Source organism: Hemibagrus wyckioides, linkage group LG25 (genome assembly GCF_019097595.1).
Source record: "Hemibagrus wyckioides isolate EC202008001 linkage group LG25, SWU_Hwy_1.0, whole genome shotgun sequence".
Lineage (NCBI taxonomy): Eukaryota > Metazoa > Chordata > Actinopteri > Siluriformes > Bagridae > Hemibagrus > Hemibagrus wyckioides.
The window spans coordinates 11,046,105-11,067,684 of record NC_080734.1 but is presented as its reverse complement, the minus strand read 5'-3'; the positions used below and the strand labels follow the sequence as shown (position 1 = coordinate 11,067,684).

At 38.2% G+C, this 21,580-nt stretch overlaps 1 protein-coding gene across 4 annotated transcripts in view; it reads right to left on the bottom strand.

The window, feature by feature from the left end:
• Positions 1-1,603: 1,603 nt before the first annotated feature.
• Positions 1,604-21,580, bottom strand: part of rnf144ab (ring finger protein 144ab) — an 82,014-nt gene continuing 62,037 nt past the window's right edge. The window contains exons 1-8 of one of the 4 annotated variants that reach the window (XM_058379706.1): positions 19,831-20,041; positions 13,654-13,807; positions 13,363-13,467; positions 13,169-13,229; positions 10,543-10,753; positions 9,678-9,825; positions 8,282-8,371; positions 1,604-7,184 (exon numbers count right to left, since the gene is read on the bottom strand). In XM_058379706.1, coding sequence (XP_058235689.1) covers positions 7,053-7,184; positions 8,282-8,371; positions 9,678-9,825; positions 10,543-10,753; positions 13,169-13,229; positions 13,363-13,467; positions 13,654-13,788 — 882 coding nt within the window. In that variant the 5' untranslated portion in view covers positions 13,789-13,807; positions 19,831-20,041 and the 3' untranslated portion in view covers positions 1,604-7,052. Of the gene's footprint in view, positions 7,185-8,281; positions 8,372-9,677; positions 9,826-10,542; positions 10,754-13,168; positions 13,230-13,362; positions 13,468-13,653; positions 13,808-15,286; positions 19,768-19,830; positions 20,042-21,580 lie in introns of those variants that run through there. The other 3 variants (XM_058379708.1, XM_058379707.1, XM_058379709.1) reach the window with 3 other exon arrangements.

Here is a 21,580-nt window from a genome sequence, read left to right as displayed (position 1 = left end):
CAGCCTCGAGTGGTACAGTAACAAGGTCACCTCTCTTCTTCTGATAGCTGCCCTGCTCCTGATCGCACCATGTGTACACACACACACACACATTCATTCACACCTAGAGCAGCCAATAAAACCAAATACACCTACCAGTATTTGAATTATGAGAGAAAAACTAATTTTCTACCTTTTAGTATTATTCACTAAAATTTGATTTTATTTGTGTAGAGTTTTTAACAGTGCACAGCATCCCAAAGCAGCTTTACAGTAATCCAGATGTAGATTTAATCCCTATTGAGCAATTCCTAAAGGAGGGAACAGTGAAACAAGACGACATGAGGAGGAAACAGTGAGAGAAACCAGAATACATCGCACTAACACAAAAATAACACAACAATTATGTGCAAGGTAACACATATTATTAATTTGTTAAATGTATGTTTTTTAGCACTAGCAATGTCACTCCATCATAGTTAGCTGGCAGTTAAATGGCTCCTTTCTCCACAATCCAGTGATTTACATGGTTGCAGTATCTAACAATTTTTTAACAATAATCTTCAAAACACATGTTTAAAAGGCACATTAAGCTTTACAGTATAAATTTAGCAGCATTTTGTAATGGGATGAAATGTTTCTCAATGACTCAAAGTGCTTTATTACAGTAATATTATTTTCTCGAGAGAGAGGTTTTATAGCATGGCATGTGAAGCAACAACATAAAGAAGTCTCACTGCCACGGTCTCATAGCTTTTATGTCATAGCATAAGATTATAAGTATCAACATTTATGGACAAAATTCAACAGCTGTAACTGCAACCAACAAGTGCACAGACACTGTATTCTCTTGATTTCTCAGTGCAGGGAAATGTGCAGAAAATTCTTTGTCAGTGGTAATAATACATAAGCACACAACACATGTGGTGGCTAGAGATTAGGTTGAGCAATATTAGAGTTGAAATAATGTTGAATAGTGGTTATAGTGCTGTTAGGAGAGTGTTTCTGTGTAGATGTGGAAAAAACATTGGCTGATATGCGAGGCTCTTTTTTCCTTCGGTCTCCCTGGAGTTCCCATCTGTCACTGCAACACCGTGTCTGATTCAGAAGATGCCTGGGCTCAGGAACAAACCCAGTTTGAACACACACACACCATCAAACAGGCATGTGCACAGACAAACACACACACTCACTTATGTACTCATCTTAGAAAACAAAAACTTTGGAAACCTGTGGAGGAGTACTGCTCACGTCTGCAGGGAGACCAGACAGAAGCTGTACATCAGAGGGATTCCTTGAAATAAGACTCTGTACATCTCATTTTTTTGAAAAGATGAGATGCCATAAAAGCAAAATGGCACTTAATAAACAGATATATGTTCCACAGGACAATATATATATATAAATAACATTTCTAGTCTGACAATATTTCTTATGTCTAGATGAACCACTAAAAAAATACACCAGTTTTTCTACTACATGCTTTCTATCCTGTAAGTAGCAGTATTAAAAAATAAAAGCCAAGTTTATTATAAAAGTATAGTTTAGCATAAAAGTAGCTGATTTACAAAATGTAGTTAATGTCACTATCAGCCAACGTATTGGCATGACAACATTCTAATGATTTATTCAAACTTTCTTATTTTTTCTATCAAAAATGTACATTTTGTCTATAATTCTGGTTAGCAGGATTGTACGGTTAGGGACTTTATCTGTCAAAATCACATGACAGAAAATAAGGAAAATTTTCATTTTTTTACTCTTTTACATTTATGGCGTTTGGCAGACAGCTTTATCCAGAGAGACGTACACAAATGCTTTAAAGTCTAAATCAGTGAATACTTCGATACTGGTTCACTAGATCACAGACTAAGACATTTCTTCTTGCCATGACTGTTAGGAAATTGAGGTGATGCAACAGCTTGTTGAACATGTGAATATTCTAAATGTTTCCTAGTGGTGAAAGTGGATCTGTAACAGGCGTTAGAGTGAATATTTGAGGACACTCAAAGGGGTCAAAAACATGTTTACTTTAAATACACATTTATAAATGTATCTGTGAAATTAACCTGTTTACTTCAATTTGCGTCTAATAGAAATTCATTTAAAAGCACAGTCATTTATTCTTTTCCAGCTCTAAATATGTATCATTCAGATTCACTCTGTCAGAGATACAGAGGAAAGAATTTGTAGCTATGCCTTGGAATGGAATGTGAATTACTTTTTAATGTGTTGCTCCAGTGCTGGGTCCTATAAAACTACATCAGCTTAAGAAAGATATTTTCTTATATCTGGTTAATCCTAGGACTGTTATTGCTGGGAAGTATCCATCCATCCATTTTCTACACCCGCTTTATTCCTAGTTAGGCTAACAGGGTTCTGCTGGAGCCTATCCCAGCACACATTGGGCGAAAGGCAGGGGTACACCCTGGACAGGTCTATTGCTGAGAAGTAAAGGTTGTACATGTGTTGCCTGTTAAGATTCTTTTTTAGGGGTAATCACATAAATGTTAATACACCACAGATGCAGTGGACAGAAATTAGGTTGAAATTTGATAGAGTATTGCTTTTTATTTTTTTTCTGAGCTTAGTGGTGTTTTAAATGTCCACCGATCTGTGAGCTGATACACGTATCTATGGGCCGAGTGAGGGGATGTGTGAAAGACGTGAGAGAACAGATTTTTTTTCTTGATTTGACAAATGCACACTTTGACAGAGCACCATGTAGGAGTGGTGAGAAAATTATTCCAACACGTTTACATAATAGAGATTTAACTGACACAAGCTGACACGTACTGGTGTCGTTTACTTATAAAGCTGGTTAATGCTTTTGTTACTAGCTGGTAAGATGTGAGGTGCTCACCCCAGAATGGGGTGTGCTTAAGCTGTTTGTGGGGTGGAATGTGGAGGTGGCTGAAGGCCGTGGAGGATGCAGCGACTGGTGCGCCTGCTTGTCTCCATCTGCAGCTGGAGTTGGTAATTATAGTTGGGAGAGATGCCCGCAGCGTGATGCCAGCTGCCAGTGGGACTGCCCGGGCAGGCAGAGGCAGACTGCAGCGAGAGCCGAGAGCCAGCACAGCTCCCTTGGCCTTGGCCAACAGCGCCATCAACACCTGCCAGTGAGCCGCTGGGCCACAGCCGGCCCACACTGCCTGAAAGAGAGAGAGAGAGAGAGAGAGCGCAAGCATGCAAGCTCCCTCATACTGTTACAGTATGAACAGGTGACCTGATGCAGTTTGGATACACATACTTTAGGTTTCACAAGCATGAACTTCCCTTCTTGAGTCTGTCATCACATGCTCATCAAATCTCCCGAAACCGTCCTTTCACTGTCTGTGTGATCTGGAGAGCATGATCATAGAACCATGCAGCAGTTGTCCCCTCTAGTGTCTATATAATGGTACTACAAGTAAACCTCACTTACATTCCTACTGTATATACCTCAATACAGTGCTGAATTTACAGCTTAGGATTTGACACTAAGCACTGGAACCTTAAGTAGAAACTGTCATGATCCTCTTGTCATCCGTACGTTCACAGCATTTTCCAGAGTGCTTTACGCAGCTGCTTTGTAGTAGATGTCTGTGGTGGATAAAAGTAAGCCAACAAATTTACATACACTAAAGATGAAGACATGTAACCTCAAATTTTCCCAACAATGTTATTTAGAGAATCTTCATTAAGGTAATAAAAATATTTCAGAGACATGTATTTCAGTTTTTATTTACTATTTCAGCTCTCATTTATCTGCTTTTTATTAGATTAAAAGTTTACTTACAGTTCATTAGCATTTGATAGCAATGCCTTTTCATTGCTTAGCATGAATCAAATCCTTGAGTTAGCGCTCTACAAAGTTCTCAAAATACTTTGCTGTAATTTTGCTCAGTTTTCCTGACAGAACTGGTGTAATTCAGTCAGGTTTGTGGGCTTCCTTGTTAAGACATACTTTTTCAGCTCGGTTTTAGTTCAGGGATTTATGATGGCAATTTTGAATACTTATATACTAACTATATTCTATATAATTAGGATAATAGTCCTGCTGTAGGACCCAGTTGCAACCAATTTTTTGTCATGCTTTCTTTCTGATGTCTTGAGGTGTTGCTTCAGAATTTGTCATTAATTCTCCTTCCTCATAATGCACCAAATCCCTTTTCCAGCAAGACACCCCGAAAACCCTACACTGCCATACCCATGCTTTACAGTTAGGTTGACGTTCTTTGGATGAAAAGTCTCACTGCTTTTTTCGCCTGATACATTTTTGTTTCATCTAACCAGAGAACACTACTCCCCCCTACTAAATTGCTTCTTCCTTGCACAAGAGTCTTTCCATGTTTAGGCCCAATTCATCATATCCATTCCAGCTGTCAGCTTGTTTCAGACACCTTGCTCTTCTTTAATATTTAGTGCAAGTTGTGTGTCTGCAGTCATTGTCAGAGTGAACATGGTAAAGGGTTTGATACGCAGTGGAGCCTGGTCAGTGTTTTAAATCAGCAGGAAGCCAAAACAAACCAGCAATGACCTTTATTGGTCACATGTACATCAATGAATAGTCAAATTCTTTTCTTTGCATATCTCAGTTTGTTAGAAGGTCAGACTAAAGGGTCTACTGTTATACAGTGCACTTAGAGCAGATGGGGTTTAGGGCCTTGCCTGACTGATCTTATACATCTGACTAGTAACCCACAGCTTTAACCACTAAGGCAACTGGGTAGTCTGGGAGAAACTGGGGATATCATGCCACAGCATTCTGGATCAGCTGCAGAAGTTTGATAGTACATAGAAAGATTTGCTGAAGAAAGTTACAGTAGTCTAATCGCAAGGGCCTAAATGGATTGAACAAGAACCTAAGTGGAGTGAAGAGGGACTAATACTACTGGCATTGTAAAGAGCAGTGGGTTTTCTTGCTGCCCAGTCATTAAAATAGCTATTAAAATAATGTAATAATCTAATAATCTAATTGACTGTGGAGTCAAAAAAAATTAAAAACTCATGTATATCAGTGCTCTGTACATCAACCAAATAAAACATGTAGACGCAAAATAAAGCATGTCATGCACAAGGACAAACAATCTTCTTTCTACAGATTTATGTAGGAGTTTGATGACGTAAAGATCTCTTGAATTAGCCTGATTTTTGTAGTTTTGGATGAAACAAACTAGATCTCTCACACAAAATATTTAGTACACTTTGGATAGTAAAGGTTTCTAAACTTAAGGGTTCTGCTTAGACTTTGTTCTGGGACTGTAGGGACCCAGATTTGACCTTTAATTTCTGAAGATCAGTGTCAGTGATGCTTGAAAACAAAGCTAAAAAGAAAACTGGTGTAAATTATGATTAAAAACATGCTGAGAATTGCAAACATCATGACCTCCACATGCCAATGAAACCTGCAGGATGAGTTAATTCACTTAAGAAGCTGTAACTCATGACTTTGGATTTGCACTGCATGCTTATTCATGGGAGATGGAGTTGAGTTCCAATTATTTATTGACTAGAAGGTGAAATTTCTTGAACTGCCTCAGTGTGCTAACCTGTAAGTGTATTTCTAATGATGACTGGGTTAATTAAAAAAGTATGGCCATCAGTAGGTGAATATGATAACCATGTTATGATCTCTTTAACGTTTCTTGGAGCTTGGCAAGGACTAGGCAGTCGCTGTTATTACAGACTGATTCATCTGTTCTTGAAGTTGACATTCATCTGTTCTTTTTTACATACCTTCAGGGGCAGTAACCTTTCTTCTATCACTGTGGTTAACCCCATCTCCCACACTTCCTCCCCCTGACCTAGTTGGTTAACACTGAAAGATGTAGAGCCAGAGACTCATTTGTGGTCTGAAGTGAATAAGCTCAGAGTGACAGTGCTGCCTGACCTGAGAGGCCCCAGCCTCTCCTGTGAGTGACCATTGGGGTTCACTGAGCTTCTGGTGAGTGCAGACGCAGATGGTGCGGGTGGAGCAGTGCATGAATATCTGATGCAGGAGGGTGAAGCGGTGCGGGTCGAGGCAGATGCCCACTGGCCCCGAGAGAGGCCGTTTGCGTGGGCAGCCACAGGCCCTCACGGTACAGCCAGCTGCTGCTGTAGCAAATCTCAGCCACATGCTTCCCATGACGCAGCTCCCAAACCTCTAGCTCAGGTCTGAAGAGCTGCCAGAGCTAGGAAAAAGATCACTTTTTGTTCAGCTTTCAGGATTTTATCTACACACTCCTGTCTCACTAAATCGATTAGACATTTTAGGGTTCTAAGCAAATCAAGTTATTATTTGGATTAATTTCAAAACACATTTCTAAAAATTTGTCATAATTGTTTGGTAAATTCACTCATCCATTAAGCTTAGCCAGCTTAAACACTTTATTCTAACAAAGTAAAAATTTTAAAACTGTATGTTTTACCTAAAAACACACGTTAGTGTTCTGTCATCAGCTGAAACATTTACTTTTTAATTACTTGAGTAAATGTGAAGGTATTTACTTTCACTTGAATAATTTTTTTGCCTGGATGTGTCCAGTTTATTTGAGTAAGATTTTGACAGATTTTCTATTTTTTCACTTAATTATAAGTTCTCAGCATTTTCTCTATGCCTTAAAGCTACTGGCATCAGAGTGACAAAATACTGGATATGAATCAGAAGCCAATAATTCTTAGCTTCATGTTGGAGACTATAACGCATGAAAAACTGTACAAGTACAGGAAAATGAAGTGTATGCTACTCATATGAGATGAAAACATAAGAAGCAAACGAAAACACGTTTTCAGATGAAGGAAGGATTCAGGCCACTTTGGATTGCTAGATTATGTGCTTTTCTTAAAGCTTTTAATGAAAGATTACATATTGTAACCTGCAAGATGTACATCACCATAAGCTCTAGCTCTCCTAGAAGACTGGGAAAACTGGGAAAAGAGATTCACACTCTGATTCCCATCCTGCCTGCTGATAGCAGAAGTCTCCTGACTCTCTTTAAGAGCAGGTACGGTACACGTGTTCCTGATGAGAGAGTGTGCAGGGATAGCACAAGTGGAAGACAAATCCTTCTGAGCATTACTGAAGCTCTATAGCCATGCTGATAGTAGAACTAGGAAGGTAAGGGGTCATCATCTTCATGACCACATCTGCATTTGTAGCAAAGGACAAAAGGTGTAGCCAGGAGCAGAAATGGGGAGGCCACCAGGAGGAGCAGGCCAAAACCAGCAAAGATCCCCACTACCTACACCAAAAGATCAAAAACACATATTTATATGCACTATGTTTATTAAACCAGCTCTAGTGGTGATTCAATCCACTTGATTCTTTGCAATCTGATACCTAAGTACAAATAACATTAATAAATTTAATAACATGAATAATGGACATGTTTAGAAGATGCACACAAACTCCACACAGCCAGCAACCTAAACGTCTGTAGTTTCTTCTTGGCATATTCACTGACAATTCAGTAATAAAGTAAATATTCAAATAGCAAGATTGTGACATAAAATACCCAACTTTATTAATTATTTGCATTTAAATAATAGTAAAGCAGGAAAGTTTATGCTTTATTAAAGATGATTTCTAAATAAAGAAAATGCCTGTCCTAGTATGTCTACGTTGACATTTAAAATGCCATATTATTGTATTAAATTGTGCTACAAAACAGTATTACTGTTCCAGATATACCTTATGACTGTGCATGACTACATAATCTTTGGCATTAATATTATTACACCATTGAAACAGTATTTACAAAATCAAACAGCTACTTTTTTATTTTACTTTTGCCAGCATTTTTTTGGGAACAGTATCTATTGATGGAAACAGAGAGGAAAAGGACCTATGACTACTGGACCAAAACATTACATACCACAAGAGGGCTCTAATCAGTAATCATGGCTCTGTGGCAAACACCCTCTTGCCTCTTGCCAACCTCTGGCTTGATTTTTCTTGGCAGTGATTTCACAAGGTGTGTCCACTAACTCAAATGGAATGGATCTAAATACTGTTCTAAAAACGATTAGTGAACTATTAGATACTGAGTATGAGGCTCTGTGGGTTGGCAGATTTTTAGGAGCACACACACACACACACACTCCCTCCAGAAGCTTATTTTAGACAGCTAGGTGATGAGAATGGGATTAAATGGCTTAACCAGTGTGAAAAACCCTGTCTTCTCCTTCCACTACTCGTTTTTTGCAGCTGAGCCTCAGCATTACGCAAGCTAAAAAAAGTGAGTTATGTTTTTCTCTACTGTCTATAATTAAAGCATCGGTCAGTAAAGGAGCCATGCAGATCCATTCACATAGCTGTGTTTTTATGTACCCCACATACCTGTGTGCGATGCCAGATGACAGCTGCTCTGGAGTGACCCAGTTTATTCTGACATGCTCCTTTGTCATAGTGGATCAATAAGAAGTCATCCTGGAAAATATGGAGAAAATTAACACTTATGCAGCAGTATACTGTAAAAGTGCAGGTCGTCAGTGTAGATATTAGTGTTAGTAACTCCACAGCCTTTGCACTTTACTTGGAGGATACTATCTAGTGAATTCTCATCCTGTAGTAGGCATATGAGAGTCATCTGTATGTTGAGTAAAAGTCTTCAATACAGGTGACTTTCCCACAAGGCACTCACAGAACAGCTTAATCAGCCCAAACTACTTCTCAAAACACCACAGAATAACCTGAAAATAACCTTAAAATTTTGTTACTGGAAAAGGAAGACACTTCTTTTTTTCCGGCTTTTGCATGGACACTTACATTTCTGAGGACTTGACCTCATTCACTTTCCCTTTTCCCAAATTGTGGCAGAATTTCTTAGAAATGATTTTGTACATCATAGCCACACTGTCTTAGAATATTTGCTATAAACCAAGATCTTGGCAGACAAAAAGGAGTTTTAAACTAGTCTAATTTGGTGTTTTTTTACCGACCCTTTCAACCCTGTTATTAACTGTCTTGTCCGCTGCTTATAGTTGCGTATAAGCATTGGTTTTTAGCATTTATAAGATATTAATTAACAGCTGTCTTGGGTTTGCCTTACCATGAATTTTGTGGACAAAAATAATTTATAACCGTGTAAAACCACATCCATGTACATCATGTCCCATTTTAATTTTGCTGTGGAAAATTCCACCTTAAAACACACCACATTCTGGCTTTACTGGCAAAAACCAAGAAACCTTTGCAGAGTGTGGGGTCAGAATATGGTACAAGTAAAGTCCTATTTGATGTGAACACTGTGCTTACAGTGGTGGCAGTATTCTGGCTTGGAGAATGTTTTCCTAGTATACACTGGAGACCTACTGAATGACAGTGTTTGAGTAATGAGTGTTGATATTGCTGCTGATCAGTTCTTCATGGCTACATATGATTTATTTTTAGATGGACACTTCCAGCTGGATAACCTACCAAACAAATCACTGTAACTATTGTTACAAGGCACCTAAAAGTTCTAGGGATTTTTGTTATTTCTTTATTCGCCCTAACCCTCCGGAGCATGTTTAGGATGAGTTGGAATGGGCTGTTTGCAGCAGGACTGTGCAGCCATCCAGCTTGCAGCAAGTGTATAATGTATTCAGGATCTTAAAGATTACCAGTTCAAGTAAATTCATGCCACTCTGAAGGCCAAAAGTATTCCTAATAATTAAGTATACCTAATAAAATGGCAACTTAAAAGCATTAGTGTATATGATGCAGAATGTGATTGCTGTACAGTGTGACTCACATCCAGAGACTCCAGGCAGTACCAGCAGAAGGCATGCTTGCAGTTCTTACACAACATCTGGGCACAACCCTCGTCTCTCTCAATAAATATACCGCACCTCGGACAGCACTTGATAGAAGTCTCATCCTCCTTAGACCTGCTATTGACACTAGAGAGCGAGAGAGACAGAAGGCATGATCCAGTTTCAAAATCCTTCTTATGATAATAATAATAATATTATTTTATATATTACTACTATACTATTATTTTATATATTAATACTATATATTGTCTATATAGGAACAAAGAAATCTTCCACGCCCAGGTATTTATATATTCTTTAAGCGTTTTCTATTCAGAGTTGTGTTGGAATACTGGGTATAAGATTAGAATTGGAAGGGACACGCACACTCCTTCACAGATTGCAGCAAATTTATTCATCAAACCCGACACCAAACTAGCATATTTTTAATAGGTTGTAGAAAGCCCTGAAAACCCAGAGTAAACCCACTTGAAACTCTAATACATACACAATAACCCAAGCTCCAGATCAAACTGGGTACCCAGGAGATGTGAGGTGGCAATGCTACCCACTGTGCCTTGGCACCACCCAGATAATTACATAATTGTAACATGTCACATAAGACACTTTAGGCAGCAATTACGATCCCAGCATATCAAGAGTTGTATAAGGAGATGTCACTATTATGTTTGTATCTTCTCAGTAGACTTAATGTGACATTTGATACACAAGAGCATCATATTATAGTACAGTTAACACCCAAAGCAAAACACAATATATTGGTACCCAGCATGTTTCAGTTTCTTATCTTAGTTTACTATCTGTATCCAAACAAGTGTGGACTTTTCATGCTGAAGAGTTTACCTATTCTTTACAGGATGGGGGGTGACAATAGGGAGGGACCCCTGGCATGTTTGCCCTGTGTGCCAGTCAGCGTGGCAGGCTGAGCAGAAACGCAGGCTGCAGAGAGGGCACTGTACCAGCTGGGGCATGGGTAACTCTGCCTCCTGCAGCTGGCACACTGCCTGGCAGGAAGAGGACGGGCACCAGGTCCGGCAGGGGTCCAGCAGCACCTCTGCATGACAAGCAGTGAGGAACATTGGCAAATTCTGTGGCATGACAGACCCTGTGTTTGAACTTTGTATAAATGAATTCAAAAGCAACAGCTGTTAAAGAAGCTTACAGCAATACAAATGCAGGCAGTGTGTGAAATGAGCTTCATCGTTTACCAGCCATTGTGTTTAAATTGTTTCTCACATCACATCTGTATTTTTCCTACCCAAACTATTACCACCTAAATACTGCCTATACTATATATACAAATGCAAGTAATATTCAAATCAATAATTTATTCATTTTATTTATAGCATTTATTTATTTAAGCTCAGGAATATACAAACAAAACATAAATACTGTTATTACACAGTGGCATTACTCAGTGTGCAGTTTCCTCTATTGGCTATATAATTGGCTTTAAAATAATCACGCATATGCTAGAGTCTGCTGCAGATGATATTTAGACAAGGGTTTGACAAAACAAAACATCATAATCAACTAGAAATGCTGTGGCTATAAGGTGAATTATATATGAGTCAAGCTGGAAAAAGTGAAGAGAATATGAATGCACAAATAGATGCTCCAGGGGTGGCCTGGGAAAACCCTTCATATGATGAAATTCAGACATTCTATATTTAGCCTCAGGTACACATCTATTGTTAATTTAGCTGTCTAAAATTAAATAAGTAGGGGCCCTAACATGGGGGTCACAGCGGTTAAGTGCATATTTGCCTTGCACCTCTGGGGCTGGGGGTTTGATTCCTGTGTCCCATCTGTGCCCTGAGAGCTTGCATTTCCTCCCTGTGCCTCAAGGGTTTTTCTCTGGGGTGTTCTGGTTTCCTTCCTCTGTCCAAGCACATGTGTTATAGGCTTCTCTATCTGGCATCTCTAAATTGTCCATAGTGGGTGATTGTGCCATGTGATGGCTCTCCTGCCTTCTACCCCAAGTCCCCTAGGAAAGGCTCCAGGTTCCTCTCAACCCTGTATAAGGATAAGCAGTGCAGAAAATGTATGGGCTCTAACATAGTCATAAATTAAACTGTCATTCTGAATACTTGGTTGTTAATCCTAAGCAGTCAACAACATGCCTGAAGTCTGGAACCCAGAGACATCAACAGATGCTGGGTTTCTTCCCAAGTTATTCTCTGCAAATCCTTTACTGCAGTCTTTATTTCCTGCTAGTTTTGGGTCTTTTGCCTTCAGTAAGTGAAATGCATGCTCAACAGGAATCAGACTTGGCCATTGCAGAACATTCCACTTCTTTGCTTTTAAAAGTCTTGAGTTGTTTTTGATATATGCTGCAGGTGGTCCATCTGGACTGTGAAATGCTATCCAGTGGGTTTTGAAGAATTTTTGCCTGAATCTGGGATGATAATGTAGACCTTTACACTTCATCCTGCTGATTTTGACAGCAGTCATATTATACATTGTGCACAACAAATACAAGAGAACTGAGTCCACTGGCAGCTATACACACTCTTATCATAAGGTCAGGGTGGTATGCTTCAGATCATGAGCATATCTTTGGATGTGAAATAATGAGGAAAGGATACACACTTTGCCATGAAACAACTTATTCATTATTTAATTTAATCTCCAATACACTCTGGTTAGACTGAGTGTATACATGGCCATTTTTGGACATTTGACCATCACACCCATATATGGTTATTCCCCAAACTGTTACTAGAAAGTTGGAAGCAAACAAAATCTATCAGGGATGCCTATGTATGCTGTAGCCCAGGGGTGTCCAGTCTTATCCGCAAAGGGCCGGTGTGGTTGTGGGTTTTCATTCTAACCAAGCAGAAGCCTGATTCCACCTGATTAAACAGATGGAATCAGGTGTGGCTCCTACTTGCTTGGAATGAAAACCTGAACCCACACTGGCCCTTTATGGATAAGATTGGACACCTCTGCTGTAGCCTTACAGTTTGGCTTCATTGGAACTAAGTGGCACAATCATGTTCCAGCATGACAATGCCCCTGTGTGCAAAGCAAGGTCCATGAAGTCATGACTTCCAGGTTGTATACTATAATAGTCTATACAATAATATTATTCATAATTGTGCAGGGGCATACACTAGTGATATGAGTAACTGCTAAAAATGCACAATTTCTTTTGTGCATTTTATGTTATTCTGATCCTTTCTTGAAGATTTCCTATAGAAAACACATAGTCATTTACAGAAAATGGCTAAAATAATCAACATTTTAAGGGGTGTTACACATAGTCCAAGCCTGCTGGGTTTACCATTCTTCTCCCATGAATATTTGTAAATACTGTAAATACAAAAAAATAAAATCTCTCATCCCCACTCATTAAAATTAAATAATTCAGACAAACCACTGAAATCTACCCTTTTCCACCTCCTGCCAGCAGTTATACCTCCAGTCAGCTGTTTTACTATAAATGATTGTATACAGAAGAGTTTACCTCGCTCAAACTGCAGCCTTTTGTACCTCTTCATCACATCTACAGCCACCAAAGATTCGATCTTGAAAGAAAGAGAAACATTCATTTTAACCTGCTTAATAGTCAACCTGCAGGAATAAATTTATTAATCATATACACTACTTATTATGTAAGAGTATGTGTAATTATTAAAATACACATCAATCTTTCTTTACCTCATTCTCAAGTAATTGCCCCTGTTTGGGACAAGCTGAATCTGGACAGCTGATTCCTGTTTGCAAGCCTTCTTTGATCAGGAGCTCAATGTACTGTTTCAGACACTGCAACATATTTCCATCCATGAGTGACTACTACTGAGACACTTCCTGACAAAGGATTATTATTTACTCAAGACAATCATTTTAATTAGAAGAGGGTGTAGTGAAAACCTGGTGATTTATGTGATTTATGCTTTGCTACAGCTCCATTTTAGGCTAACTTGAAGCATGCATAATGGAGCTTCTCACCAGGTTGCAGAAGACGCACTGGCATTGTGAGATGGTGGTCATGTGTTTCAGGGGAACATATTCGAGGCACAGCTTACAGGCCGGCGGGGTCGCCGTATCCCTATCCTTACTGGCACTGGAGTGAGGGCTGCTCATGGTTCCTGCATCTGGGGATCTGAGGCACACAGACAATCACTCATTCTATTCTTATATACTTCATTTCAACAGGATCCAGGAAAAACCCAAATGATATAAAAAGAGAATTTCTCTATTCGCTATATTTGCTACATGTGACAGAAAGTTATACATTGTAGAGAATATTAAGAAAGAACTACGTATTTGCAATATGTTTACATGTTATGGGTAGTAGCATGATATGCCATAATGTTAAATGTAGTAATGGTACAAAATGTGGAAATATTACAGAACAGAAAGTGCTATATTAACAGTTAAGTGCAGTGTGTGACATGAGTTTTTATGGTATCCTAAGAAATTTATGAGATGGAAATATCAGTGTTGAATGAATCTAATGGCCTGAGTGAAGAAGCTCTTCCTTAGACTCTCGGTTCTAATCATCAGACTGCCGAAGCGCCTGCCAGATTGCAATAAGCTAAACAGGAGAGGGTTGAATCCTTGATGATGTTCCTAGCTCTGGAACTGATTCGTCTGGTGTAGATGTGATGCAGACCAGGAGATGCACTCAGTTAGGCACACCACTCTCTGCAGGTCCTGGATAGTGCAGTTTCCGTACCACACTGAGATTTTTTTTTTTCTTATAATACTAGTATAAAAGGTTCTCAGGAGCATTGGGGAGATCCTGAATTTCCTCAGTAGTCTCAGATGGTACAGTCACTGTCTTGAATTTTTCACCTAAGTTTGGATGTTATGAGGTCAGGTCCTCAGATATATGTACCTGAAGTTGCTCACTTTTTCCACAGGGAACTGGAGTACTGTTCCACTGCTGGCTTTTCCTGAAACCCACAATCATAGGGTGGGGGATACCCTGGATGCCAATCTGACAATATTTCATCAGTCAAAACTACATAAACCTACATAAAACAGAGGCAGGCCTGAGGATCTTTACCTTAGCTGGAGGCAGAACTACTTTCCAACCCAGAAAAATGAAGTCAGCCCAAAACAAGGAAACTAGCAGGCTCTATTTAGCATCTTCGAAATTTGATCATGATATCAATCTTGAAGCCACTGTCAATTGGTCAAGTGGTTATAGCCAACACAAGAATAAAAGAAGGCTGTAAAATGTGCAGTGTTATATCTCTGAGCTGACTCACTAGAAGTACATATCTGAGCTATCAATGTCTCATTGCTGTGCCTCCACAAATTCCACTGTAGATTACAATCTGCCCTGATTCATTTAGTCCCCTGGATTTCAAGGATAGTTCTGAATATTGCTTTTAAAATGTTATATATCAGCACTTTCTACGTTTCTTCATTCCTCAGAGCTTTAAGTGCAATACTTTTTGCTTTCCCTCTCTGCCAGAAGTGTTAATATGTACAAATTCAATTCAATAATCCCTTTCTGGGCTCTTACAAAGCTGCAAGAAACCAGTGAACCACAAATATACATTTTAGAGGAGAACAAAATCAAAACACCAGCAAAAAAAATGGTCATCTGAAATATTAAAGCTTTACATACTCACAAATTACATGATGCCTCCAGTTCTAATGTCCCTCAGTGTTCGTACATCAAGCTAAAATGGTGCTGTGTTGGTCCGTTTGATCCACAGGGTCAAGTGGAGGTGGACACAGATGGTGTGCAGAGAACAGACTGCGCAGACTGCACACTCACATTATGCAAGCAGTGAGAGTGTGCTCTCAATTCACCTACAAAAGACCACCACTGTCTGTCTAAATCAGAGATTGCTATAGAGATAGCATCTGGAGAGTATGATGCAAACCAAAGCACTACAATATTTAAAAGTCCTAAAGAATCAAATTTTATAGCACCACCCAGGTTAAATAAAGCTTTATAGTGTGAGTCACTTTACCATGAAGTGACGCTGAAAGCCTTCTACAGTTAAAGTGATCTGATATCAAAAAGAGAGATATATCACATATCTTTATGCTTACGAATGCTTACTTTTTTCCAAGTACAAAGTAAAAAGACTTTATGTGTGTAAATGTGAAGAGGACATAGTCTGCACTGGAAATGCTGTAAATAGCAAAAATGAAAGTGTCTGAATGCTTATCTCCTCACTCTATTATTGACTGACTGTATACAAACTCATTTCTTGTAAACTGATTGAAAACACTGGGCTGAAGTAATGCCAGTGGGTGTGTTAACTGGTGATGAAGCTTTTAAAAATGAAATTAAAAAACGATGCATGCTGCATGATGAGTCCTGCATTCAAGGCTTACAATATAGTACATTCATAATGATTCATTCCTTCAACTTCAGTAATCATATTATTATTATGATTAAGGATAAAGGGGATCTGGAGCACTGAAAACGGGGATGAGAATACAACCAGGGCCAGACACCAGTAAGATCTATTTATATGCTATCTAGATTTTTTCCAAATTAGTCAAACCTCTGTATCCAATGTGTTAGATCTTCATCTCAATTTACAGCCCATCTCATTACAGGTGATTTCAGAAGCTAAATAAATGCCCAGATGTTTAAAGTTGCACAAAGTTTGGGCCTTAAAATGAAATAATTTGTAAATCATTTCCACATCAAAAATGTGGTATTTATAAAATGTTCATACACTCCTAATCAAACACAATAATGAAAAAGAATATCATAAAGCATTTAAACCACAAATCTCAGGATTATATGAGTTATCTAATCCTTTATCACCTTACATAACTGAGAAACCAGATACTGCTAGTAGTATTTATACATGAAACCCTCAATTATTTGTGTTTCACTATTCACAATTTTTAATCAGCTATGGAATAAGCTATGCCCACGTCAAGCTATTTTATCCCCAGTTGTTGTACTGATTTGTAATTGTCCTAATCCTGAAAATACTCACTATGATTTTTATACAATATGGCATTAACCCAAGCTTTCTTGTTTCACATAAGTGTTTTTCTGGCAGTGCATCATGCATCCATTACATCACCTGCCCTTCACTAGGTGCCAGCAAGTCCATCTGTCCTATAAGCCTGGATCAGGATAAACAACATAAAACTTTGTGCCAGAGAGAGAGAGAGAGAGAGAGAGAGGGAGGACTAAAATATTGGCAGTAAATAGATGATATTTATTTGTCAAAAACACACTTATAAGACATATATGTATATGATTTTTACCATATTTGATATGTATGTCTATGTTACATGTACATATATATGACATATATATGACTATGAAGCTAAATATGGAAGAATGTTTCAACACATGGGTTGTGCTTTGTCATGTGCTATGGATTAATCTCATGGCTGCCTGTGCCATGTTAAAACACAGTGAGAGAGAGAGAATTCAATGATGTGCACAAAAACTAAAAGTAAAAGATTTACTGATTATATATTTTTAACCCAGAAATATACAGCTTGGGTTACAGTAAATATTTGGATTCATGATCTTTAAGGGGATTTTATTGTGAACATTAATGTTGGGGTGACAAATTGGTGCAGTGGGAAGCCATGCCATCAAACAGATTCAGGGTCCCTGGATCAATCCTGCATTAAGGCCTGGATGGGTTTCCCATGAATTCCCTGTGGTCATGTGGGTTTCCTTTGGGTCTCATCCACTGTCTTAAAACATGCCAATGAGCAAACTGGCAGCACTAATTAACCATAGGTGTGAATTGTGCTCTGTGAAGGACTGCCGTTCCATCCGGTGTGAACTTTCCCACCTTGCACCCAGTTACTGGGAATGGCTCCAGATCCACCCTGTCCCTGGATAAGGCTAGGTTACTGAAGATGAATGAAAATCAATCAGACTGTCACAGGTACTGAGTATTAGGTAAAAAAACTTTATACAAGAACTCAGTCTGGTGCTGCAGTGATATTCATTTTAACAATACAACTTCTACAGTGAGGATAAATCATATGGCCATTATTTACTAACTTCCTACCAAATTACAAAAGAAATAAATGGAAAACCAGTGCAACAAGGGAAAAAAAGGTAAAATTCCATCACACCTGAGTCTATTTTCTCTTAAGTGATGCACTGAATTTCCTCAGTGTCCCGCTCTCTCCATCTCTCTTAACCCTGATTGCCTTTTGTCTGTCACTGTGTTGACTTCTTTCATGTCTAAAGTTGGAACATGATGAAGTTTGGAGTATGACTGTGAAATATTATTGCTAGATTGTCACAGCACCTCAGGAACATCAATACTGAATATTTCATTTTTTCATTTTTCAGCTTTAATAATACTCTGCCCACGACAGAAAAATGCCTGAAGATGAATTCATTATTAAAAGGTTTACACACTTTCAGTCCAATAGCATGTCCGCTTCCACGGGAAGTAAGTTCTGCCTAAGGAAACACGTTGATGAGACCCAGCATTTCTGCAGCATTGTTTCGGAGTAGCACACTGACAGCTATGTTGACTCCACAGTGGAGGCACAAGGGAGGCCATTACAACTAATACATTTTGCATGCTAATCAACGCACGTAATGTTAAATAATGCATCAAACAAATTGTTAGCTGGCGCATGTTGCCAAATATCAAAAGGGAATGTGTGTGATTATGAACTCAAACTACCTGAAAAGAGAAACCATTATTATTTATTATGCAGGGCTGGGATTACAGGATTTGTAGCTGGTATCAGATTTTGCAAGACACTTGAAAGAAAAGAGGCAAATTAAATAAAAATAAGAAAAATGGCCACAAAACGTAAGGCAAGAGGGAAATGAATGTGGCTTGTTTTACTCTGAATATGTGATCCTTTTTGACCAGCTTGTATTTGTTGTAATTAACAAGCATATGCAAAACGGATTTCAATTCACCTTTGTACAATTTTCAATGGTTAAAATAAACTTGACAGTGGACACAATTCCTTTCAGTAACCGACACTGGAATCTATCCTGAATAAAACCTTAATAACTCTGCATCATTTATTCATACTGAAAAGTTAATGAAAATTTAATGTTTGAGAAAACACCCTGCAGAACTGCAGCTTGGAAAGCACAGTGTGTTCCAGACGCAAGGAGTCCCAGAAAGGGACACTGAGGGCAAGCCAGCTCTAATATTAACAGCATTCTTGAACTCTAACGCTCCTCTGGGGAATTGTGGCTTAGGGCATTACTGACCCACAGACTGGACACTATCAAAAAAGTAAAGCCTGACAGGCTAATGCAAATATATAACATAACCACATGCAGAATGACACACATAACACAAAAATGTTACTGACAATACAAAGAATGGCTCTTCTCAAATCCAGATCCAGTCCTCAAGCACTGGTCCACGCTCTATTCCAGTTCATTGCTAACATGCTGCATCTCAAATCCTCCTCTGGTTTTATACACCAAACATCACTGATAAGTGAAGGTCTGAATAGGCCATAACAATGGACTAGATTTGCCATTCAGAAAGCTTTTTTGTTTTTTTTTTAGCAACATTCTATTCTATCAACATTCAGCCTTTATGCAGAATTGTGTTTCTACACAGGTGAAATGTAGAAATCTGACATTTTAAATAATATTATATCATGTTAACTACACAGATAAGAAGAGAAGCATCTATCATATCATAAAAAAACGTGTTGGCTTTGTTGTTATCTGTTGCTATATTGCAATTATATAGTTATACAGCAAAATACAGTGTATATTTGTAGCCAGTTTGCATTAACTACTGTAGCCATAAGGAAAGAATAACAACAGAATAGGACACACTCTCTAAAAGTGACTTCACAGCCGAATAAACATTTTAATGCTAATATCAACAAAAGACTAAAAGTTAAGCCTCATTTGGACAATGAAATGAAAAACACAAATTTTAAAATATTTACCATAATCACCTGTCGTGTTTTGGCTTCAATCATTAAAGTACAAGAGAAAGATTACAGACAAAGAAAGAAATACTACTTTTTAATAGTTTAATAGTTTTAGTATGCATTTTAATATATTGATTTATTAAATTAAAAATAAATACATTACTAAGCATGCAACAGCTTTCAACAACTCTTATTATTATTCACTACTTTGTCCTTTCGCTTGTTAAAATACAGTAAACTAAATTTCGCAGGAAAGTTGAGAAAGTGAGCAACCTCTTCATCACTACTTACCTTCAGATGAAGATGCAGTGTATTAGGAATCACAGCACATTGTCTCTCCAGGTTTATCCACTATATCCTGTCACATTACACTTCTCACTATGAGAAAACCCAGCAAGAGAAACAGTCTTTATAACTTGAAAACACTGAACTCCTTGTGTAGTGCAAATTAAATCTGACCGGTCCAGTCGATGTGACTCTTAAAGATTGAAACCATTAGACTACACCTCAGGTCACACCAGAGAGAAGATGTTTTCTAGCGACGTCTGCTGGACAAAAATATCAATTTTACTTAGAGATTTTGTGAGTTTTAGCGACCTCTGGTGGACAAATGCAAAATATCAAGCAAATATACTGTGGCCTTGTCAGGCTGTTAAATGGTGCTGAGTTGTGCGTAAAAAACTAAACTTTCATTATCAGCGATAAACAATACAATTGTAAATAATTTAATTCTCTTTTACTTCTATAGTGCTTTTAACAACAGATATTGTCACAAAGCAGCTTTAAAGATTTTTTACCTACATCACTCTCGGTTGTGATGAGTGCCACAGCGACAAGGAAATAATTCAGGATTTACATTACATTTACATATATGCCATTTTGCAAATGAACTTATCCAGAGTGACTTACAGCAGTGCTGTGAAGTATTTATTAATGAATACATCCTGATACTGGTTCACTAGGTAAGAATAGCATCAGCCTAAAACCTAAACTCTGTTGGGAGGTGATATATTTAGGAAAAGAGCACTATTAAAGCACACAATGAAAGTGCTAGTTTTAGTACTTCAGGAAGAGGTAGAACCTTAGACGTCGTTTGAGGACAGCCAGCGACTCAGCGGTTTGGACATCTAGGGGGAAGTTCATTCCATTACCTAGGTGCCAAAATAGAGAAGAGTCCTGATGCATGTCTTTCTTGAACCTAATAGATGGTGGGATCAGTTGAGCAGTGCTGGAGGATTATAGGATTATAGGGAGCATGGTACAGTACAGGGTGTGATATGAATGAAGACATTATATGGAGTGTATATATATATATGACTACAGTTCTGTATGCTCTGGTTATTGGCTTGTTTAACCTAAATTATGAATATAGTCTAAGCGGACTATGAACTGGTTCAGGGAATGGGGAAAAACAAAACATGCACAAATATTACACTAAGTACAAAAAACACAGCCAAAGCGGTGGCTTAGCTATCTAAATTCTACATCTAAATCTGAATTAAATAAAATCAATGTATGGATGGTTATTTAGCCTGAGAACATATCTATGCATTTTTAACAGGGAATTTGTTAACATTTTTGTCAACCTTTAACATGGTGGGATCAGTCGAGCCATGCTAAATTAAAGGATTCCAGGGAGCATGGTGAAGTACATGGTGTGACATGAAGAAGACACTTTAAGAGGAACCAGACTCAGAAGGAAACCCATTCAGAAAATGTGCATGTGTATATTGTATATACTGTATTTCTTATAAACAATATTCTTTAGTATTCATTTCATTCACTGAATTGACCATTTAATGTGTATGGCATTTTAAGAAATTCACAATTCAAGGAAAAGTGTAAAGCAAACAGTGTATAATAATACAGAATAAAGGCCTTTAGATCACATCTCAAACAATTTGTAGCCAGGGACCCCTTTACTGTAAAGTAAATTTCATGTTCCGCCACAGATTTGTTTCATTAATTATCATACAAATGGTACGACTTTCCACTGGAATTCCAGAGACTACTTGCTCTCGCAATTCAGGTGCCAGGCCAA